General features: G+C 39.6%; 2 protein-coding genes across 2 annotated transcripts in view; one reads left to right on the forward strand and one right to left on the reverse strand.

Moving 5' to 3' along the window:
• WDR64 (WD repeat domain 64) overlaps window positions 1-24,989 on the reverse strand; it is a 120,105-nt gene that overhangs the window by 82,349 nt on the left and 12,767 nt on the right. The window contains exons 3-8 of the mRNA XM_055582169.1: window positions 21,855-21,957; window positions 19,011-19,114; window positions 16,075-16,104; window positions 14,750-14,860; window positions 11,168-11,382; window positions 7,376-7,510 (exon numbers count right to left, since the gene is read on the reverse strand). Coding sequence (XP_055438144.1) covers window positions 7,376-7,510; window positions 11,168-11,382; window positions 14,750-14,860; window positions 16,075-16,104; window positions 19,011-19,114; window positions 21,855-21,957 — 698 coding nt within the window. The remainder of the gene's footprint in view (window positions 1-7,375; window positions 7,511-11,167; window positions 11,383-14,749; window positions 14,861-16,074; window positions 16,105-19,010; window positions 19,115-21,854; window positions 21,958-24,989) is intronic.
• The window catches only part of FH (fumarate hydratase), a 215,845-nt gene that overhangs the window by 20,792 nt on the left and 170,064 nt on the right, over window positions 1-24,989 (forward strand). The window lies entirely within an intron of this gene.

The raw sequence follows: 24,989 nt of genomic DNA on the forward strand, positions 1-24,989 counted from the left end.
TTAACCAAACCATATTTCAAAGCCTTTCTCTCTCCTTCTGAGATGGCCCACACTGTCTATGGAGTATGTTTCTCTCCAATCTATTTCTTACCTATCACTTTGTCTCTCACTGAAATTTTTCTGTGATGAGACATCAAGAACCTGAGCTTCATTAAGTTCTGAAACCAGGTGTGTGATCTCAGCTAAAATGTTCAAGTCCCAAACTGAGGTGCACAGTTTCAGCTGTCAAGTCACGAAAGGACAGTGGTAAGGTAAGAAAACACGAGAGTTAGCTCTCAGTCCTAAAGGGGCCAGTAGGACACCATGAGCCAGGTGTACCGGGGAGGATGTTCTGCCAATGTCTGCTCATTTTTGACTGGTGGGTCAACCCTGTATGCTTATGCACATCCAGCAGCAGGTCCAAGACAGAACTATTAATCTCTGTACTCTTTGATTCTGAGTTTTTGCTCCTACATTCTTTTTTTTTTTTTTTTTTTTAATTTTATTTTATTTTTAAACTTAACATAACTGTATTAGATTTGCCTGCTCTATTTCTTTCTTTTGTTAACCCCAGAACACCTGTGTGACCACCAAGATGAACTTCTTAATTTACTCCCCTATGTCTGATCCTTACAAGTGTTGACACTTTATTCCCAGCTTGCAGCCAGAGCAACTCCCACTCATCATGGACACCACTGGGGATAACTTCTGTTCTATTCCCTTTCAGCAATTTTTCAGGTACTAACACCTGGTTGGAAAAATACCTCGGAAGGGATAGCATCTAAAATCATAAGGGCAATCCTTGACCAAATTATGGATGGATTTTGACTTGAATGGAATTTTGGATAGCATGGGAGTTAAAGACATCTCCTCAGGTTTGGGTCTGAAATGAATCAGACTGCATCAATCCCAACAAATTACCCCTCTGGGCCATATCCTCCAGGACTGGGAAAGATTCAGACAACAGAAATTAAAAAGAAAAATATTTATTAGGTACATAACCTACCATATGGGCTTCCCTGGTGGCTCAGTGGTAAAGAATCTGCCTGCAATGCAGGAGACACAAGAGACACAAGTATGATCCCTGGATCAGGAAGATATCCTGGAGAAGGAAATGGCCACCCACTCCAGTATTCTTGCCTGGGAAATCCCATGGACAGAGGAGCCTGGCGGGCTACAGTCCATGGGGTCACAAGAGTCAGACATGACTTAATGACTAAACCACCACCACCAACAACCTACAATATGAGTTAGGAAGAAAAGTGATACTCAATGGGTCCCTGAGTTATACTATATTGCAGTTAGGAGCGGCTTTTTCAGTAGGAGCTACTCCCTGACCGCTGGGAGGAGCTATTGCCCCAGGGGAAGCCAGGGTACTAACCTCAGAGGCCACCCTGCTGGCCGAAGCCTCTCCTCCAGCTAAGGCTATTACCCCAGGGGGAGTCGCTAGGGATGAAAAGAGGTGCCTCCCCTCATATTCAAGAACCTCTTCTTTGTACCCTGAGATACTCAAGGGGCCCATCCTTAGCCCAGCTTGCACTCACAGCGATTATAAGTTACCAACCAACGGCCCCTTCAGTTTTGCCTCTGAGAGAAGGCCCTGATAGAAATCAGGGAACAGTAAGAGGTCCATGTACCTTTCACAATGTCTGATCTAAGTATGGCAGAGGACAAGTTGAGAAGTTTATCTGAGGATCCTGAGCTTTTTCAAAGGGGTTTACCCAACTAGTGAGAACTTTTGATCTCACCTGAGGAGATTTACAGATCTTACTGTCCCACTGTTGCACCCTCAAGGAAAAGCAGCGAACAATACTGGTGGCCAGAGCCCTTGCAGACCACCTGGCAGCCCGAGTCCAGTAGACCCATGCAGGGTCTACCACCAGGTGGGGAGTGACACTATCCCTGAGACAGACTCACAATGGATTACCAGGTAAATTCTACTGATAGAGATAGGACCATATGATTAACTGGTTAATAGAAGATATGAAGAAACTTGGGCTTCCCAGGTGGTGCTAGTGGTAAAGAACCCACCTGCCAATGCAAGAGACATGAGACATGGGTTTGATCCCTGCTTTAGGAAGATCCCCTGGAGGAGGGCATGGCAACCCACTCCAGTATTCTTGCCTGGAGAACCCCATGGACGGAGAAGCCTGGAGGGCTACAGTCCATTAGGTTGCAAAGAGTCGGACACCACGAAAGCAACTTAGAATGCGCACATGCACACGCGCACACACACACACACACACACAAACAAAACACACAAATAACCTTAGAGTAAAACCTGTTAATTATGAAAAAGTAAAAGAGGTCCAACAGGGGCAGGATGAACATCCTACAGTTTTCCAAGGGAGACTAGAAGAGGCTTAGGAAGTACATAGATGTAGATCCCTTCTCCTCCAAAGGACAGACTCTTTTGGCTATGCATTTGATAGCCCGGTCTGCCCCAGATCTCAGGTGCAAAATTCAGAAAGCTACTGCTGGTCCTCAAACTCTAATGAGTGATTTGCTCCAATTGGCTTATTCAGCTTTCAATAATGGGGATATTGCAAAAAAGGCTGAACGCACCCAGAGAAATATATTAAGGGTCCAAATACTTACAGTGACTTTGTCTGCTCAGAGACCACCAACTGGGAGGCTGACTTTGCTGAGCCAGTCTGTCCCTAGTGGACCACAGGGTCCATGGGTACCCATACAAGGCCAGTGTACTCTGTGTGGACAAAAGGGGCATTGGAGGGAGGATGGCAATTAACATGCCTTTGCAAACAGCCAGAGCATTGGAAGAGGGAATGTCCCAGATGCCAGAGAGTGACCATTGAGGACCACTAATGGTTTCACAATCAGAAGACTGACAGGGCTCAAGGCTGAAAGCTTCTCTGCCTAGAGATACTATCTACATAACTAATGTTGAGCCATGAGTGATCACTGATGTGGTGGGCCACTTGATAGAATTTCTTGTAAACACTGTTGCAACCTTCTCCATAATAACCCAGAGGGTTGGAAACCTTAGCAATCATAAGGAATATGTAATGGAGTGTCAGGGCTTCCCTGGTGGCTCAGTGGTAAAAGAATTCACCTACTAGTGCAGGGACTTGAGTTTGATCCCTGGGTCAGGAAGATCAGAAATGGCAACTCACTCCAGTGTTCTTGCCTGGGAAATTCCATGGACAGAGGAGCCTGACAGGCTATAGTCCATGGGGTTGCAAGAGTCAGACATGACTTAGCAACTAAACAACAACAGAGTGTCAGGGAGGAGACAAGGGCATGGTTTCCTGGAACCCCTTCTGTGAAACATCACTGGCCAATTGTTTTCACATTGCTTGCAGTTTGTGCCTGATTGTCCCATCCCTTTAACAGGGAGAGATTTATTAACTAAATTAGGGACCACTCTGTTTCTGGAGGAGCAAGGAGATCACCCTCATTGCCAAATGGTTTTAACGGAAAGCGAAAAGGAACAGATTGAAGTTGATATGGAACCCTTAGTAGACCCTGGAGTGTGGAGTATCGATGTTCCAGGCTTGACCAAAGATATCCAGCCAGTGGTTATTAAGTTAAGACCTAGGCAGGAATATCCCTGCAAAAAGCAATACCCCCTAAAATCAGAGAGGAATCTTTTCCCTTAGTAAAGGAATAACTTGGATGGATTGATGGTACTCTGTCAGTTACCATGTAATATGCCAATATTGAAAGTGAAAGTCGATCGGTCATGTCCAACTCTTTGTGATCCCATGGACTGTAGCCCTCCAGGCGCCTCTGTCCACGGGGATTCTCGAGGCATGGATACTAGAGTGGCTTGCCATGTCCTCCTCCAGAGGATCTTTCCAACCCAGGGATTGAACCCAGGTCTCCCTCATTGCAGGTGGATTCTTTACCAACTGAGCCACCAGGAACACATTTTCAAACCAACTAGGGAGTATCAATTTGTACAAGATCTAAGGACTGTTAATGAAGCAATGGAATCCATCTACCCTATTGTTGTCTAATCTATCTTATACTATCTAATCTGTCTTATACTAATCTGTCTTATACTATCATGACTCACATGCCCAAGTCCAGATGATACAAATATTTATTGGTAGTGGTAGACATTCACTGGATGGGTAGAGGTTTTTCCCACACAGAGAGAACAGGCCTCAGAGGTAACAAAACACTTGCTTAAGGAGATAATCCCTATTATCTATTGAGGATTACCTCAATCTATACAAAGTGATACCTCTAAATTTACCTCTAAAATGCCCCAACAAGTAGCTAAAACCCTGGGGGAAAGTCCTCCCTTCATATAGCATAGAGACCCCAATCCTCAGGGAAAGTGGAAAAAATGAATGATACTTGGAAGTGAAGTATAGCCAAATTATGCCGAGAGACTCAGGAAAACTGAGTCCAAATATTACCAATTACTCTAATGAGAATAAGGGCAGCCCCCAAAGAAAAGCTAAGATGCAGTCCCTATGAATTAATGTATGGGAGACCCTTCTTAACAAGTGATTTTGTATTAGATGAAGAAACAGCTGTGCTTCTCTGGTGGCTCAAATGGTAAAGAATCTGCCTGCAATGCAGGAGACTCAGGTTCAATACCTGGGTTGGGAAGATCCCCTGGAGAAGGGAATGGCAACCCACTCCAGTATTCTTGCCTGGAGAATTCCATGAACAGAAGAGCCTGGCTGGCTACAGTCTATGAGGTCCCAAAGAGTCAGACATGACTAAGCAACTAACACACAGAGAGATTACAAAGAAATTATGCTGTAAACTCGGACCAAGTACAACTTGTCCTGATGCATGGGAGACCCCTGTAATTTAATGATCACTCAAAAATGGATGGAGGAGCCTGGAAGGCTGCAGGCCATGGGGTTGCTGAAGGTCGGACTCAACTGAGCGACTTCACTTTCACTTTTCACTTTCATGCATTGGAGAAGGAAAGGGCAACCCTCTCCAGCGTTCTTGCCTGGAGAATCCCAGGGACGGGGGAGCCTGGTGGGCTGCTGTCTATGGGGTTGCACAGAGTCAGACACGACTGAAGTGACTTAGCAGCAGCAGCAGCCGCAAAAAGCTATCAGATCGTTGTGGAATGAAGCAGGCCTGCTTAACTATAAAGTATGAGATATGCCCCAAGTCATTAAGTGAAAGAAAAAAATCCACCTTTCAGCTGATTTGAATAAGCACTATGACAGTCCTAGTTTGACCTCATACGGTCAGACACTCTCCTGCCCAATAGGAATGAGGAGCTAGTGATGCAAGCCTGGCATCTACTTGAAGAATGAGGAAGAAGGCAGTCTTTTCCCCCTCCCTCACTTTCCTTTGATTATAAAAATGTAGCGCACTTAATCCTCAGGGCAGAGTCCCGCCAGCCTGTTTGCATTTCTCACAAATGTCCTATGTTAGTGAATCTACTTCTTGCCTATCACTTTGCCTCTCACTCAATTCCTTCTGTACTTCGGCACAAAGAACCTGAGCCACAGTAAGTCCTGACACGAGGTGAGTGATTCTAATTAAAAAATCATTGAGTTCAGGTCCCAGTCTGGCTTTAGCCTGAGTTCGAGTCCCACTGCGTGGGGTCAAGTCCCATTCTGAGGTGCACCATTTCAGTGCTACCAAGAAAAGTTAAAATGCTATAAAAGGCATAGATTAAAAGGTGAGGGAAGTAAAATTTAGCTATGAACAATACATTTAAGGGGCTATGAGATATCTAGGTGGACATGGTGAGCAGGTATAAGTAAGTCTAGTTTCAAGACAGCTTGGGTTTCATCAGTATACAGGTATTAATATATTGGGATAGAGGAAAATAGCCCAAGATTTTGCATAGAAAGTGACTATTAAGGTTGGTTAAGGACAAAACTCTGGAGAATGCCACCACAAAAATAGCAGATGCAAAAAGAGAAATCACAAGGGAAAAGAACAAACATAAGATTCTGGGAGAAAACTCTGGCTTCCCAGAAGCCAAGAGAATAGAGTTTTAGGGAGGGTGATCAGTAATACTGCCAAACTATCTTCCAAGGTGGCTGTGCTCATTTTCCATTCCCAGCAGCACTGAATGAGAGCTCCTGTTGTTCCACATTCTTGCCAGCGTTTGATGTCAATGTTTTGGACGTTGGGCACTAGTAGGTGTGTAATGATATCTCATTGTGACTTTAGTTTGCATTTCTCTAGTGATGTAGGATGTGAAACACCTTTTCATGTACTTGTTGCCATCTGTATACCTTCTTTGGTAATGTGTCTGCTCAGATCTTTTGCTTATTGTTCAATCAGGTTGCTTTATTGTTGTATTATAAGAGTTCTTTGTATATTTTGGATAACTGTCCTTTAATCACATATATGTTTTGCAAATATTTTCTCCTAATCTAGGGCCTGTCTTCTTGTTCTCTTGATGGTGTCTTTTTCAAAACAGAATTTTTAATTTGAATGAAGTCCAGTTTGCCAGTGATTTCTTTCATGCAGTTGTATCTTAAATGTTATTGCCAAACCCAAAGTCATCTGGATTTTCTTCTAGGAGATTTATAGTTTTGCATTTTATCTTTGGGTATATAATCCATTTTGAGTTATTTCTCTAAAACTTGTATAATGACTATGTCCAGATTGAGAGTTTTTATCAGGAATGGGTGTTGGAATTTGTCAAGTGCTTTTTATGCATCTATTGATATGATCATGTGATCACACTTTCTTCTTTAGCCTTCCCTAATCCCAGAAAGTTCTTTTGTGCCCACTTGGGATCCCTGCTTCCCCCTGCTCCCAGGCATCCACTAATCTACTACTTTCTATTTCCACCAATTTGTCTTTTCTGGGCATTTCCTTTAAATGGAATTCTTCATATACACTTTTGTGTCTGGCTTCTGTCACCTACATAAAGTTTTTGAGGGTTATACATGCTGTAGGATATATCTCTCTTTAAAAAACACAATGGCTGTTTTATAGTTGCTATATATTAGTATAACCTTGCTATACATCAATATAACTATTAATAAATATCTAACTAGGGAGGAACTAAGATTATACACTATTCAAACTCACCTGTCTATACGAGAGCCATTTTGTGTATTTATTAAACATGAAACATGATGATTGTGCTACAGATACTCAATTGACCTATAAGAATGATTTTTAAAGTATAAAGTTTTACCAATAGAATTATGTTTGGAAAAAATAGCTATATCAACATTGATTTATTTTAATAGAATACACCAATAAACAACAAATGAGCAGAATTGCTTCAAAGAAAAGAGAAATCATGTTCATATTTGTGTAACTTCAACTGCCTTCTGGAAAATCTAATTAATCTTGTTGAACAAATGGAATATTTAACATCTGATTCTTCTAAAAACCAATTAAAAGCTCCAAGGCTGCCGTGAGTTTAAGGAAAACACCTGAAAGTCACAAAATGTTTATGTATATAAACAATTGTACTTACAAAGTATCCTCAATTCTTTTCAAGGATTCCAAAACTAATGAATGAATGTTGTCTAAGGAGCAGGATCCAAAGCAATGTAAGGCTGAAATATATCTAATTTTCATAACCCAGTCATTATGTAGCTTCCTTTTAACACTGGGAATTACAAGAAAAAAGGGGATTATGTTAGACTCACAGACACATCATGTTGAATTTCTATTTGGTATTTCACTTTTACTTTAACCAAAATGTAACTCTGAGCTATAGTAAAGCCTCCATGTATTAATCCCACTCCAGTACTCTTGCCTGGAAAATCCCATGGACGGAGGAGCTTGGTGGGCTGCAGTCCATGGGGTCGCTGAGGGTCGGACACAACTGAGCGACTTCACTTTCACTTTTCACTTTCATGCATTGGAGAAGGAAATGGCAACCCACTCCAGTGTTCTTGCCTGGAGAATCCCAGGGACGGGGGAGCCTGGTAGGCTGCCCTCTATGGGGTCGCACAGAGTCGGACACGACTGAAGCGACTTAGCAGTAGCAGTAGCATGCGTTGTGCAACTTCCAACTGTTTACGTTTTCATCATCTAGCATATTTTAAAATAAAAAATAAAAGTTTGTCATCGGATTTTGAGCTATAGATTCAGAATTAAATTTTAATCAAGATGAATTTCAGTCCAATATTGACCCTATCATCTTTTGTTGCTGTTGTTTAATCGCTAAGTCATGTCCAACTCATTTGCAAACCCATGGACTATGACCTCCCAAGCTCCTCTATCCCTGGAATTTCCCAGGCAAAAATACTAGAGTGGGTAGCCATTTCCTTCTCCATAGGATCTTCCCAAACCAGGGATCAAACCTGAGTTTCCTGCATTGGCAGGTAGATTCTTTACCACTGAGCCACCAGGGAAACAACTATCATCATTACCCTATTGAAAAAATTCTGTTTTATAATATTTTTTATCTTATATGAGTCTGTGTTATAATATTTTAAATCTTATATGAGTCAATTCATTTTCATATTTCCCATGAGTACATTCAAAACTGAAGAACAAGGAAGTTTGCAATCCCAGATCACTGGTGAAGCTGAGGCTAGGGCAACTGTCATATGTGTGCCATGTCTGTGCTCAGTCGCTTCAGTTGCATCCGACTCTTTGTGACCCTGTGGACTGTAGCCCATCAGACTCCTCTGTCCATGGGATTTCCCAGGCAAGAGTACCGAAGTGGGTTGCCATGCTCCCAAAGATAAAACCCATATCTCCCGCATCTCCTGCATTGCAGGTGGCTCCTTTACCTGCTGAGCCACCAGGGAAGCCAGTGTATTTGTTTCCTCAGTCAAAAACACTGGTTGAGCTTTATGGCCTCAATCCTAGGTACTGAGGACATAAAGATGATTAACATAAAATCCTTATCATCAAATATCTTAGATTGTAGTTGAGAAATAAACATGTTTATAACTCAAGGCAGGAAAGTTTGACAATATTGGATGAAACAGAGTGAAGAGGGAGATTTCTTTTTTCCATGTCACATTGTGTTAAATTTTGAACTCTGGATACTGGCTACTTTTTAAAATTTCTACAATGTTTTTGCCTCAACACTCAGCCTAAGTATATACATATGTGTATGTGTGTGTGTGTGCTTAGTCGCTTAGTCATGTCCAACTCTTTGCAACCCCATGGACTGTAGTCCACCAGGCTCCTCTGCCCATGGGGATTCTCTAGGTGAGAACACGGGGGTAGATTGCCATGCCCTCCTCCAGGGGATCTTCCCAACCCAGGGATCAAACCCAGGTCTTGCGCATTGCAGGCAGATTTTTTACCATCTGAACCACCATATATACTTCAGTCTCAAATAATTTAAGTCATGCCCAAGAATCTCAATGGTAAAGAACCCATCTGCCGATGCAGGAGACTTGGTTTCGATCCCTGGGTAAGGAAGACCCTCTAAAAAAAGAAATGGTGACCCACTCCAATATCCTTGCCTGGGAAATCCCACGGACAGAGGAGCCTGGTGAGCTACAGTCCACAGTCGCAAAGAATCAAACACTGCTTAGTGACTAAACAGCAGCAACAGCAGACACATATCTCAGTAAAGAGAAGATTCATGTCTCGGCATCTAAGAGCCTATCGTAACAGGAATAAAGTGCTTGATAATGGATAGAACAGCCCATCACATTTTGGGAAAGGCTCCCATTAGAGGCTAGTACTTTGGTGGAACTATGTCATACTGTTCATATATGAAAGATGGAAAATGGAACCAGACAAATATTATGTCATTCTTAAGGTTTCAGCAATGGACTAGTCTTAATTCTGTTGTAGTGATAGCTGTAAATGAGCTTTTAATTACATATTCTAACTCCGGTATAAAACATTTGCTATATTAATAACAAAGTATAATCTTGTATTTTTAAGGTTTTTTTCTTATTGTGAAAGAAAAATTTTGTTTGTACAAAATTTAGAAAGTAGAAAAACATAAAGAAGAAAATAAAAGTCACTTCTCTTAGGTTCCAAAGACAATCATTGTTAATGTTTGGGTATATTTTCATTCAGCATTTTTCTTTCTACGTAGAAGTACACAGACACACACGGACATATATACATATGGACATCTGTGTGTTTTTTAAATTAAACTAGATTCAAATGTACATAGACAAACAAAAGTATTTTTACTTCATATTATATTATGAACATTTTCCATATTATTAAATATTTTTCAAAACAATTTAATGGGGATGCATGGCATCCTCTAATATGGTTATACTGTGATTTTTTGCATGCCTTTGATGCCTTAAATATTTTTTAGGACTCTGATAAAATTGTATTTTACATATAAATATTAAACATTAAACACATGGGGATCACAGGTCTAAATGCATAAATGTTTTTTAAGATCCTTGATGCATCTGCACAAACTGCTTTCCAGAAAGGGATTCAATTCATTTTTTCACCACAAGCAGTAAGCGAGAATGCCTGTCTCACAGCATCGTACCCATTTTTAATCTTTTCTAATTTTATAAGTGAGAAGTTGTATATGACTTTAAGTTGCACTTTGATTAATAAAAAGGTTGTCTTTAGTAAAAAGTCTGTTTTTCTGCTAATAAAATTAATATATACCTTACTCTAAAAACTTCAAAAACACTACAATTATAAAGAAGACAATAGAAATCACCCATAATCTCATCAGTTGGAGATATCTGTTGTTAGCATTTTTGCCTGATGATCAGTTTGAAACGTTCATTGACTATTTCTACTGTGTGGGTATGTTTGTAAATTATCTGTTCATCATCTCTGCCAATTTTTATCTTGAGAAATTATTATTTTTAATTGAATTCTAATACCTATTAAAGATTAGTAACCCACTGTCTGTCATATTTTTATATTTATCCCAGTTTGCTATTTATTTTCAAGATATTATCTTTTGATTTTGTGTATAGTCAAATCTATCAAACTTTTTATTTGAGTCCTGTATCCATTGCTTTTATGTTTAGAATCTTGCATATTTAAATACTAGGAAACAGCCATATGTACCTTTTCCTTTTTTATGATTTAATTTTTCATTGAACTCTTTAATTCATTCAAGTATCTATAGATTTTAACTGTCAATAGCATTTGAAATAGGGATTTCAGTTGCTGATTTTCCTGTCTTCCCTGTTATAATGGAAGTCCCTTGAGGTAAAAAAAAAAAACAAAAAAGAAATTCTTTTTCAGCTTTGTATTTAAAATATCTACCATGGGGTCTGGCATATTATTTTCATTATATAAATATTTGAACAATGTCTATATTAAAACTGTTGGTATATCCATATCATATCCTTACCTTTTGAAGTTCTTTGAGTCTAAGACCTGATTCTGTAATCTTTTTTTGGATTTTGCCTGCTTTAATCCAAAGTCTTCACTATTTACTGTGAATTTGCTCACAAAACCACCATCGTCCCCCAAGAGGATGTCATCTCGGCAGAGCTGGTCAGGCAGAGACACTGCACACACACAGAGGAGGCAATGATCCATAGGTTTTATGACAAAATAGTTTTCCTAGAAACAGAAGAACACTTTAAATGTTATTGTGTTGCTCTAAGTATCTAAATATTAAATTTAAATATTGCTCTTATTATTTATAAGATTTTACTTTTCTGATGTTTTTCATTTTAGATACTCCCACTGTTAAAGGAACTTGAAAAAAAACAAAGTTAACTAAGTAGAAGTTAATGAACACTTGCTGTGAGCCCAACACTGTGCTTTTGGGTGTTTTGTTGGAGAAAAGTGTGAGGTATCTATCTTTGGTCCAATAAATAATGAGATTTTCTGATATATTACTATGAATATTCCTTTCTTGAATTTTAAGGCAATATTAACAGGAAGCAAAAAAAAAAAAGTTCAGGTGTTAAAAGACCATTGAAATAAAAATGAGTGGTAAATGGGAAAATCTAATATCAAAGTCCCAATTACTTTACAAGGAGAAAAATATCCTAACATCTACATGTATCCAGAAATATTCAGCAAGCATCTATCGAGCTGGCTCTGTATTATCAAACTGGGTTCACTAAGCTATATAGCTATTGCTTTCCTGGAACTTAGTTTCTACCTAAGAGAGAAGAAAAAAGTATTTAAAAATTTTTAAATCTGTCTTGTTTCCTATAGAATGAATAAAACTTGAACATATTGACAGGTTCATTCAGTCATTCAACAAATATTTATTGAGCACCTACAATATGGCAAGAACCATTCTAGGCACTGGCTGTTCAGATCAGATCAGATAAGATCAGTCACTCAGTTGTGTCCGACTCTTTGCGATCCCATGAATCCCAGCACGCCAGGCCTCCCTGTCCATCACCAACTTCCAGAGTTCACTCAGACTCACGTCCATCGAGTCAGTGATGCCATCCAGCCATCTCATCCTCTGTCATTCCCTTCTCCTGCCCCCAATCCCTCCCAGCATCAGAGTCTTTTCCAATGAGTCAACTCTTCACATGAGGTGGCCAAAGTACTGGAGCTTCAGCTTTAGCATCATTCCTTCCAAAGAAATCCCAGGGCTGATCTCCTTCAGAATGGACTGGTTGGATCTCCTTGCAGTCCAAGGGACTCTCAAGAGTCTTCTCCAACACCACAGTTCAAAAGCATCAATTCTTCGGCACTCAGCCTTCTTTAGAGTCCAACTCTCACAACCATACATGACCACAGGAAAAACCATAGCCTTGACTAGACGAACCTTTGTTGGCAAAGTAATGTCTCTGCTTTTCAATATGCTATCTATGTTGGTCATGACTTTCCTTCCAAGGAGTAAGCGTCTTTGAATTTCATGGCTGCAGTCACCATCTGCAGTGATTTTGGAGCCCAGAAAAATAAAGTCTGACACTGTTTCCACTGGTTCCCCATCTATTTCCCATGAAGTGGTGGGACTGGATGCCATGATCTTTGTTTTCTGAATGTTGAGCTTTAAGCCAACTTTTTCACTCTCCACTTTCACTTTCATCAAGAGGCTTTTGAGTTCCTCTTCATGATGAACAAAAGTTTCTGACTTTGTGGAACTACTATCCCAATTGGGGGAGACAGATGAATAAAACAGATAATTCCAGATAATGGGATGTACACTTTAAAAAATAAGCCAGAGCGCTGTGATAAAGAGTTATTGAAGAGGTCACTTTGGGTCCCATGATCATGGAAGTTGACCTTGGATCTGGGATCTGAATTGGTTGAGAGGAGAATTCAGAGGAGGTTGAAAAGGAGGATCCTAGGAGAAGAGATTAATGTCAAAAGAAGAGAAAGGGAAGAAGCTATGGAGCCTTGTTCTGGACAAGGCAGGAGGGGGTGGAGGGTGTTGGATACAGAGAGTGTCAGATTTTGTTTTTAGAGAGAGGAACAAAGAAAGGAAGGAAGTAGTGTTGCATTCTTAGTTAAAGCTTAATTAAGGCTGGAATTTGAAAGAGGACAAACCTTCCAGACTCAGTATTCTCAGAAACAGGAAGAAGTTAATCTGCTGAAAGGGAACACTTGCCAGGAGTGGGAAAGTGAGTTGGCAAGAATCAGAAACAGGTTGATAGAAGACGCTGAGTGCTCAAGCGAGGTGGCAGACCTTGACTTTGTAGCGATGCCAAATAGTGTGGTTCTGGGTTCTTCTCTAGCAGAGCTTAGCCACTGCAAGGGAATAAAGCAGGGCTATAGCATCTACCTGAGATTCAAGTTTTGAAGGACAGAGATTTAAGAGATGACCCATCTTGGGGGTAATATGAGAAGGGAAAGAGAGAAGAAGCAGGGGTACTGAAGCATGGAAGAAGATGCTTTCAACACAGTGGAGGCTTCTATGAGAATGAAAACCAAGAGTGAAAACAAGAGAGTGAGAAGGAAGAGATTATAATCAAACTATATGACACAAGATAGTGACACATTACATATTAAAATACATTAAGCAAACAGTTGTCTTCTTTAAAATCATCTTAGCATCATTAGCTGGCCAATGTTGTGGACAAGCATAGGAAATTTACTTTTCATTGAGACTAGTATGGCACAGAGGAAGGGTAAATTATTTCTTAATCTTCCATGTCCTTCAAAGTCAGCCTGCTTCCTGAGGGCATATTTAAATAACACCAGTTCTTAGTGATCTCACCTCTCCCTGAGCTCTTGTTCTTTTTACTTTATAATTTTCTGTACCATTGTATTACATATTATGTTTGTTCATGAGATTCCTCAAGGCTGAGTTTTGTTTCAGTACAGGGAACATGTTCTTTGTTTCTGCAGATGCTCAATAGATATTGTAAATTGGTTAAGCCGTAACATTTCATTTACTGAAAGGATTAACATTAACATCTACCCCATTAGATTTTTTTGCCAGAATTAGGTATTTGATTTTAGTAATTCTTTTGCCAAATAAAGCTGGACTGAAGGGAAAGTCTGAACTGGATAACATGAGCATAATCAAAGATAATACTTGGATTCAGAGAAAGGTGTAAAATGAGAAATGAACTAGTCAATCTCTCGCTCTCAAAAACAAAACAAATTAAACATACGCTAAATGAAAATATGTTCCTTTTTAATTAAGGCTCAGAATATTACTGCTGGACTAGACTATTTTATTAACAGTTAACCCCTGATTTTTTGGGCTTCCCTGGTGGCTCAGCTGGTAAAGAATCTGCCTGCAATCCTGGAGATCTGGGTTCGATCTCTGGATTGGGAAGATCCTCTGGGGAAGGGAACGGCTACCCTCTCCAGTATTCTGGCCTGGAGAATTCCATGGACTGTATAGTCCAAGAGGTTGCAAAGAGTTGGACACAGCTGAACAACTTTCACTTCACTTTCATTTTATATATGAGGAAACTGATGTTCAATAGAGAAAGTGAGTTGCTCATATCCTACCTGTATGGAAAAGACAATCCAATTTCTTTGAATATTTCCCTTAACACAGTACCTGGCTGCTCCCTTGAGCTTTATAATCCCAGACGATAATGGTCCTTTCCGTAGTAGCAACAATTCGTTTCAGCTGTGAGAGGTAATCGCATCCTGTAATCCAGGAGGTATCCTGATGGAAAAACATGAAATTGGAACGTTGTGTTTTGGACTGTACTGTGTTTTGTTCTATCACATAATGACTGGCTACTAAGGAGTAGATTAGTTACGTTAAAAGCACCATTTTGCCCCCTTATTTGCAGAGGAGCCACACAATATCTCTTCTTTGATGTCTTGACAAGAGGGTCCCATCTTTTTCCCTTTTACCCTGAGTTTCTCAGCACCATCAGCTGGAGAATGGCATAGCCAGGGCCTTGGCACAGCTTCCTGGAAGCACACAGCCACTGGTCAAGCAATCATCTTTGTGCACTGTTCTACATGAGAACACTTCTTCATAGGAGGTAAGACTAGATTTAGGGCACTGATTAAGCAAGTTCTCTGGCCCTGTCCTCATGCTTAACATTTTTAGCTGGATAAGACCTTGGTGATCATCTGGTCAGGGATCAGCTTGAGGCCAACAAGTTTGCCTCATGCCTTCCAAAAGCCACCAGGTTGGCATGGCCTGGACCCATATTATCACTGACAGCACATGATGTTACAGGAACAAAGGCTCCCACTGGTGAGTGTGTCTGTGCCAGAAACTGCTCCAGGTATGCCCTGAATCTTCTGTAAAACCCATTAGGAATTTTAAGAAAGTTTAAGAAAGAGAGATTCAGAGACTCCTCTGCCTGATACCTCTGTGCATTTCAGTGCATACAGATAAGGTGAAAGCCAACCATTCCCTGTCCCTTGTAAAGCCATGGTGGGATTCCACCATGGGATTCCACCACGAGAAGCCATGGATTCTACAGTGGGAAGTCACCATAGCTTTACAACATTTGCCACAAGATTGCTGTTCCAATTAGTAATATGGATTGAATCAATTACAAAATTGCACAAATAACCATCACTGACTAGTTCCTTGTCTGCACAATGTGTGGGTTTTGCCCATTTTTTTTTTTTACATTCTTTAATAGGAACACTTAGAAAAGCAGCCAAAGCTTTTAAATAGAAGCTTTCAGGGAATAATCAGTTTCCAAGCAAATTAACTCAGAAAACAAGATCTGTGTCCTCTTTGCTGTTGCTCAAGGTTTAGTTTGGATCCTAGTCAATAAAGATAAAACTACAACCTACAAAAACATCTTATTCTCAGAGCCTATTCAGGCTCTTCACTGAGATTTTGATTAGTTATGGAAGAATCATCATCAATCATTTTAACTTGATTAAGAATTTTTAAAAAGTACTTACTGTAACATTGGTACTGGTCTGAACTTTCATCTATTAAAAAAGAAAAAGGAAGAGAACAATGAACCCCCATTGGCACTATGATTAAAGATGAAAATGCTATATATAAAGCACTATGTTATCTCCTTGGTTTAACCTTAGTTGTCATTTCTACCTTCTGTGAGTCTTCTGGTTCCTCCTGCTTCTGAAAAGCCTGTCTCTGTGGAATAATGCACTGTTTGCTTTGGGCAACTTTAGGCTTCTGTGTCTTATCTTTAAGCCCAGTTACTGTGCTCTTAAACTTTATTGATTGTTTTGTTCCTTCACATTCTTTAACTATTCAGAGCAACCTCTGATACTAAAATTTGGGACTGCAAAATAATGCTAACAGCAATGGCAAGAAAGGTAAATAGGTCAATATGAACATAGATTGATATAGAAAAAAAAGCATTTCATTTGAAAGTTATCTCTCAAGTTACTGAGATTTAAGAACATTCTATCTAGTGGGTTTTCTCTTTTATTCAATAAATGTATGTGTACGTGTTGTTTCGCTCAGTTGTGTCCTACTCTTTGCCATCCCATGGACTGTAGCTCACCAGGCTCCTTTGTCCATGGAATTCTCCAGGCAAGATTACTGGAGTGGGTTCCCATTCTCTTCTTTGGGGGCTCTTCCCAACCCAGGGATGGAACTCAGGTCTCCTGCATTGCAGGCATATTCTTCACTATCTGAGCCACGAGGGAAGCCCCAATAAATACGTATTGAGTGAGTATAATATCCTAAGTACTATACTAGTGAAGAATCATAGATTTATCTCAGGAGAGCTATTAAGTACATGAGCAGCCTCTTATACCCTTTTGTTGTTGTTGTTTAGTTGCTAAGTCATGTCTGAGTCTTTTGTGACCCCGTGGACTCTAGCCCATCACGCTCCTCTGTCCATGGGATTTCCCAGGCAAGAATACTGGAGTGGTTGCCATTTCATTCTCAATAGTATTTTTCCAACCCAAGGATCCAACCCTCATCTCTCGTATCTCTTGCACTTGCTCTTTACCACTGAGCCCCCAGGTAAGCCCTCTTATACCCTTAAGGCATGTTAACTGCTCCCAAGGTAAAGGTAAGGGTCTGAAGTTTATTAATGACCTAGTTTCTTTTGCATGCTCAAATGGTCTTTGGGGAAGTTTAGAAAATGGCCTTCTAGAAGGATGGATTATGTGAAAAGAAGAAAATGTGAATCAAAGAGATTACTCAAACTGTTATTTGTAGTCATCACAGACTGTCTTTCATCTGAAGAGTTCAAAAATACTTTTCCAACCAGGGACTTTTTTCTAAAGGAACAAATAAAGGGATTAGAGAAATTCCTCTCCTATTTCTCTCCATCTTTAATGGAAGACACTTTAAAATTCCCTTATCTGCTCTAAAATTTTCATAATCCTATGTGTATATGAAAGAGAAAGAGACACACACACATCTCTGGAAATTTGATAATGCCATCTCACTTAATTCGCATAATCCTAAACTATCTCATTATGAACATCATAATTTTTCTCCTCACTGTTTTTCTTTAGATACCATATTAGTTCTATTTTTGAGGAATTAAAGGTAAAAAAATGAAAAGGATAATAATGCATAGAGAAAAAAAGAGACTGAGGCAGATTTTCATACTTAATGAGTGTTCAACTCTTTGCAACCCAGTGGACTATACAGTCCACGGAATTCTCCAGGCCAGAAAACTGGAGTGGATAGCTTTTCCCTTCTCCAGGGAATCTTCCCAACCCAGGGATCAAACCGAGGTCTCCTGCATTGTAGGCAGATTCTTTACCAGCTGAGCCACAAGGGAAGCCTACTTAATGAGGCAAATCCATTTTTATTTTCACATTATTTGTTCATAATTATAATTGTCATTATTTACTAAGGGTTTACAACAAAGCTAAGTGATTTGTATTGATGGAATCATGCAAACAGCACAACTACCTAGGGAGAGATGTTCTCTGGTCTGGATAAGGAGGAACTGGGGCCTAGAAGTAACATGCATAGCTATGGTGGGGGTCGTAGGGGGAGCCAGTCTCCACACCTGCACTCAGAATCTCCTGCTGCACCTCTGGGTGCAGGCAGTTCTCTATACCACAATCTGGCTGCCTGTGATGAAAATCACTGAAAGGCTGAAAATCATTGTTGAAATTTTAATCATGTGATAATTATTTTAAACATATTTTATTTGTATAAAGCTTGACTCTACTTAAAAATAAATTAATAATTAAATCAATTTCTGTATATTTAACACCAAACACTTGTCTATATCATATTTTATCATGTCATCATACATTCCATTACAATCCCTCATATTTTGAAAATAGAAGTCCAAAAACATAAATTTAGAAAGAAATGACATTGCTAATAGCAATGCCCTAAAATGTTTCCATATTCATTATCTCATTTGATGTTCACTACAGTGCTCTGAGCGTGGGGAGACTGATCCTGTTGTCCTCATTTTACAAATATGAGAAAAAGAGACATGAAAAGATGTAAGTTGGTTCATTAAGTTCCCTGCTTAACATATAGGATGGTAAAATAGAGGAGCTAGCATCTGAGCCTTTTTTTAAACCTCAAGCACAAGGTTTCTTGTTGGAACCTTTTATTACGTGGTAGTATTATGACAAAATCACTTGACTTGTGAGTTTTTATCATTTTGTTTGAGAAATTATCTAAGGGCATCCTTTAATTGTGTTGATGCACGCGGTTCAATAGGCTACCCAGAGGAACAATGACAAATGTGGTTACTAAATTCTCAAAAGCTGCTCTGGGGTTGAGCAAGCTTCTTGTTTTAATAATACTTGGTTTTATTTCTTGGAATAACTCTTAAATATGGTTATGGTTTCTGCTGCATCTGATACATAGGCATAATGCATAGACAAAACAAAAGAGAAAAGTAGGAGAGAGGAAGAAAACCAAGCTCTCAAATTACCTGGCTATTGAAGACTGTTATCATTCCTTTCTGAGAAGCTGTTATTAGTAAATCCAACTGAGGGATCTTGACAATGCACTTAATCACATCCCGTCTTCTACTCCCTGTGAATGGTACACACTCATTTCAGCTCCTAGCAGTAAAGACCCTAAAAGTCACTTGTTAGAGTTTTAATCATAAAAGAAAAGGGAAACAACCAACGTTAAGCTAGAAAGGCTCTAGTTACTTTAAAACTAAAGTAGAATAAAACCAAAAAAATGAGCAACGATTGCTTTTTAATTATCCTTAGAGATACTAATCTGACCTTTTAATGCTTTCCGACTAAACAGGTCCATGACCTCCCATAGAAGTTGTTAAGATCACAATGTGCACATTTCTGAGAATGAGTTTTCCAAATATCTTTTAGAATTATTTCTATTTTAAGATCTTCAAATTCAGGAATTCTTTCTTTGAACTGTCACCATATGATTTACACAGAACGAAAGTCTAATACTATCTCAGGCTCTCCAGTACAAAAAAATAAAACTGCCTTAATACTATTTTAGGCTTTCTTTCTTTTTTTTATTTTATGCATTTTGGAGAAAACACTTTCCTGTTTCTTTGCCTATGTGCTGAATGATAAAGCCACACATATTGAGCCTCTTCCCAGGATGATTTAAATCAAGTTTTTATAATTGCAAATGTTTAGAGAGGAAAAGCAAGGGAACAAATTTCAAACTCCAGTATAATCTGCCTAACCCACACATTCTCAACAGAGAAATTATTTTCTCCAAAAGGATACAAATTGGTTCTTGGTGGGCAAGGCACGTAAACAACTCTTACTCTCTGTGTCCAAGTTCGGATGTACATACAGTACATAGGCAGAGACACAGTATCTGAGATATTAAAATGTCTGAAGGTTGGGGGAATGAGGTTGAGAGGGAGTTGGGGATGGATTTTCCTGCAGGAAAATTTTCCTGCAGGATTTTCCTGCAATTAGGAAAGAAGTTCCAAAAGACTGCTTGGAGGGGTCAATATGAAAAAAAAAACAACACAAAAACTGTTGAGAGTATTTTATGTCAAGCCACCAACATGTTTTCTGCTTCCATTCCCTCCCCACTATAGACCACTTTAATCACAGAAGCCAGAACATTTGTCGGAGTGTAACTCAGGCCAGGCCCTCTCATAGATGTTTGTCTCAGAAGTCTTTAGTGTGGCCTCAAGGCCCTGGACATCAGTGCCCTCTCCGCTGCTGCTGCTCTAACCTTCCCCTCTTCTGCTATTCTCCCTCCCCCACCACTCCACTCCAGCGTGGAGTGTGTGCTTTACTTGCCTATCTCCCCCACGTCTTTCCCAACTACCCTGTTTAAAGTCCCAACACATGTTCCCATGTCCAAACCAACTTCAACTTCCTCCCACACTCCTGCTTTATTTTTCTCCACAATCTGCTCACTTTATTATTTTTTTCTATAGTGCTTAATTTACTCTTTTTTTTTTAAATTGTCTGTCTCTTCCCCCATTAGAATATAGGTTCCATGAGGTCAGGGATTTATGATTGTTCACCACTGTGTTCCCAGCACTTAGAAAGTCACCTAGTTCACAAAGTTGTTTAGTCACTAAGTCACGTCCAGCTCTTTTGCAACCCTATGGACTGTAGCCAGCGAGGCTCCTCTGTCCATGGAATTCTCCAGGCAGGAATACTGGAGTGGGTTGTCATTTCCTTCTCCAGGGGATCTTCCCCACCCAGGGATCGAACCCTCATCTTCTGAATTGGCAGGCAGATTCTTTACCACTGAGCCACTAGGGAAGCCTGGCTTACAAAGTAGACCTTAACAACTATTTGTTGAGTGAATAAACAAGTTACAGAACTCAACGGCCATCTATGAAGATGCTTTTGAAATTCTAATTTAGGAGGCCAGAAACACGTCTCCCGTGGTCACTGGCCCCTCCTCAGTAAGTCATGGCAGCAGCATCACCGCTGCTCCCTGGCTTCTGTTCTTTGACGACAGTTCCCATGGAGAAGCCCAGCGTTTAGGCTCTGGTGAGCTCTAGCGTTGCACTAAGGAGGGGTCAAAAACCAGGGTGGGTTTTGTTCACAAAGGACTGAAGTAAGCCCAGGGTTTTTTGTTTTTGTTTTGTTTTTTATTTTTTAAAGAACACCAGATTTGATCTAGACTATGCCCTTCATCTTAGAATTTGAGATGAAATGCTTGAGGACAGAGACAGATTCTGGAGGATTCCTTTCCACATCCTGGACTTCTCCCTCCCTGGAGGGAAGAAAAGAAAGAAAACCCATGGCTTCAACAGTGGACAGGGAAATGAGTTCATGGGACCCAGGCTCAAATTTTAAAGCAAAAGACATATCTAAACTGGAGACCTCAAACTGAGCTAACACTCTTCTGTTATTGACCCAAATGTACCTCTGAGAGGTGTTACGGCTAATCTCCATAAGATAATCAAGGGTGGGAGCTTGGGAAAGAGTTCTAATAAGTGAAAACTTGAAAATTCAATTTTAAGAATATATATTTTAAAAATGTGATTGATCCATTTGGTACTGGAGCACACATTATTGAGGTGACATTGTGGAGAGATTTAACTTGAGATCTGAACCATTTCTGAAAAATGGGAATTTTCCCTCCTTATATTCCCTACTTAGTGTCCTTCAGAGCAACAATAATATTTCCAATTCAACTGCAAATTTCTTCTGATACTGCATTTGAAACTGTCACTCCCTTCTCTTGTTATAAATTACTGATCAAGTAAATAAGATGGAAAATGGTTCAATGGAAATGTTGTATTCCCACTATTTATTTTTGAGAAAATATTAAAACCCACGTTAATTTGTTAGGGAAATTAAATTATCACCTGAAATTACAACTCGCTGTTTTCTAGAAACGAGGAAAACCAAATTTTCTTCATCCATTTGGTTAATAAGAGAATCTTCTTCAGAGGAAAAGTAGCCAAAGATCTGAAAATCCAAACAACACAGGTAAACACTCACAGTATCTCAGAAATGTCTGTAGAGTAAGAGATTTAATGTCAGTTGAATTTGAAGGCTTACTTTGAATTAACAATCAACACATTGCTTTATAAATACAAAGTTCTGATATAAATATCAGAAGGTGGTTTAATATTATTCAGCATACTGCATGCTGATGGGCATGAGTTTTGAGCAGTCATAGATTCTTCTTTCCAATGGATAAACTGATGTCCCAGGCTGATGTCCTTGCTCACACTGATAGTTCAATTAGGAGCTGGCACTTGTTCGGAAATCAAATCAGTCTTCATCAGACAGTTCTCAGTGCTCAATTGAGAACCCTGATGCTGAATTTTGCCACTCTCAAGTAACTATTCCTACCAATTTTCCATAAATCTTCCTGAATAAGACTTTTCATTTCTTTATTGGTGGTGGGGGCGGGAGGCAGGGGTTGGGCTTTCCCTGGTGACTCAGGCAATTAAGAATCTGCCTGCAGTTCAGGAAACTCAAGTTTGATCCCTGGGTCAGGAAGATCCTCTGGAGAAGGGAATGGTTACCCATTCCAGTATTCTTGCTGGAGAATTCCATGGACAGAGGAGCCTGGCGGGCTATAGTCTATGGGGTGGCAAAGAGTTGGACACAACTGAGAAACTAACACTTTTACTCATTTTGCTGTTCCAAATCCTACCCTCCAGGAATTGCATTAATCAATTACTATAAAAAGAATATCTTGAAGAAATAAAGTGCTTTTTATTTGTGAATAAATTGTCAAGATTGTGTAATTCCAAGGAATTTAAAACATAAGATAGCTATTTTTTAAGTTGTCTTATGATAAGCAGAAATAAAGTTCTTAGAAGTTAATGACACACTTGAGACTAGTTGGTCCTGTTAGTAAATGAGCAGAATGAGCTTCTGAAACTCAAGTGTGGATATGAACCACTGGATCTTACTCAAGTGCAGTTCTGACTTGTAGGCCTGGGAGTGCACCTTTCTAAGAAGCTGCCCGTGAAGGACCAACTATATATCAGTCTGTTATAATAACATTTGTTTATTTTGATGTAGATAATGGCTTAGCATTATGTGTTTACATGTCCTTCCATCAGTTGTTTCACAAATGTTACTACTTCCTCCTTTACATTCTCCCACATCCAAACCTCACAGCATCTATCCACTGCCTTAAGAATTTCCTACAATTAGGTTTTATTCCTTGGGAAGACCAAGATTATCAAAGACTCTTTTGTATTTTTCCATTTTTCTTCCCATCAGCAAAACCAATATTCATTAAAAGATTAAGAAATTTATTACTTTTCAGAAATTGAAGCTAACTTCCCATGAGTACGAAACATTCTGCATGCAGCATCTAATTCCCTTTGAAGGATTGAGAGCATGCTGAAAGGAAGGCCCGAGGTCCTCACGTCTTGCTAACTGTCAGGTGGGGCTGCCCCTACCTTTCAGAGGCCTCTTTTCAGTCCTACTACTTGGGCCCCTACATCTCAGCACCAGCAATGGTGCTTCACATCCTTCACACTTAGAATCTTCTTCTGCCCTCTTCTTCCCTTTTTAAGGACTCCTGTGATTACATTGGGTCCACCCAGATAATCCAGGACAGTCTATTTTAAGGTAACTAATTAGTCATCATAATTGCACCTGCAAAGTCCCTTCACAGTCAGTCAGTTCAGTCGCTCAGTCGTGTCCGACTCTTTGCGACCCCATGAATCTCAGCACGCCAGGCCTCTCTGTCTATCACCAACTCCCGGAGTTCACTCAAACTCACATCCATTGAGTCGGTGATGCCATCCAGCCATCTCATCCTCTGTCATCCCCTTCTCCTCCTGCCCCCAATCCCTCCCAGCATCAGTCTTTTCCAATGAGTCAACTCTTCGCATGAAGTGGCCAAAGTACTGGAGTTTCAGCTTTAGCATCACTCCTTCCAAAGAACACCCAGGACTGATCTCCTTTAGAATGGACTGGTTGAATCTCCTTGCAGTTCAAGTTCCTTCACAGCAGTACCTAAATTACTCTGATGTTTTATTGGATGACCACAGGACAAGAATCTTGGGGCAGGTGGCTGGCATGGGGGACATCTTTAGCATTCTGCCTATCACATCCTCTTTTTATAAATGCAATTCAATACAATAAGCTATTTGTGCAAAATACAACACAAATACCGATATTAGCAGGCTATTTAACTTCAGATAGTTGTGTGAGATAACTTTCAGATAATAATGGGAAATGACAATAGGAATGGATATTTGTGTTAATATCCTCTTTGCAAGTTCTAAACTGTCCACTGGGCACTTTTGCTGCTTGCCTGGTCAGTACATTAGCCATGCAATCTGTCATATATGTGGTTTACAGTCACATCTATGATAGGTGCCATCCTATAGGACATCTGCTCTTATGAAAATGATACATTTTGCTCTTTTTAAGCTTAGTGATACAATATTGCAATACTGACCATAAGCAATTTCCAAAGAATACTAAAAACATCAAATTACTAACATTTATTGAGAAAAAATTTGAGATATTATATAACATAAAGGCCTTTCAAAGAGACCCCTCTTTAGCTGTCTTTATCTGTTATTACACTTTGAAAGAAAAGGTTTACGAAAAATGTTTTTAAAGAACAAAAAACATCTACTTTTTTGTGATGGGCTGTAGCCTCAAGAATCTCAAAATTTCTCTTTTAATGGTTTAAATTTCAGTCTAGTAACCAGTGAGACATTTTAGAGAATTTTATGACTATTGATGATGCTTTACAGTGTTAATTTTCCTTTTAACTATGTTATTTAAAGGGCTTGCTACATGCATTAAGTGATCCATCTTTTTTAACGATACTTTTTTTTTTCCCCTGATTACCTAAGGAACACATGTTCAATGTAGAATATTTGGAGAAAATAAAAAGCAGATAAAGAAAAATAAAAACCAGTATGCAACTCATTTTTAAACCTATGCTGGGGCATTCTTTTCTCATTTTTGAAGTTAGCAAATAGTTTCAGGTTTACAGTATTTTTGTTGCTTAG

The sequence above is a fragment of the Bubalus kerabau genome, chromosome 5 (genome assembly GCF_029407905.1).
Source record: "Bubalus kerabau isolate K-KA32 ecotype Philippines breed swamp buffalo chromosome 5, PCC_UOA_SB_1v2, whole genome shotgun sequence".
NCBI lineage: Eukaryota > Metazoa > Chordata > Mammalia > Artiodactyla > Bovidae > Bubalus > Bubalus kerabau.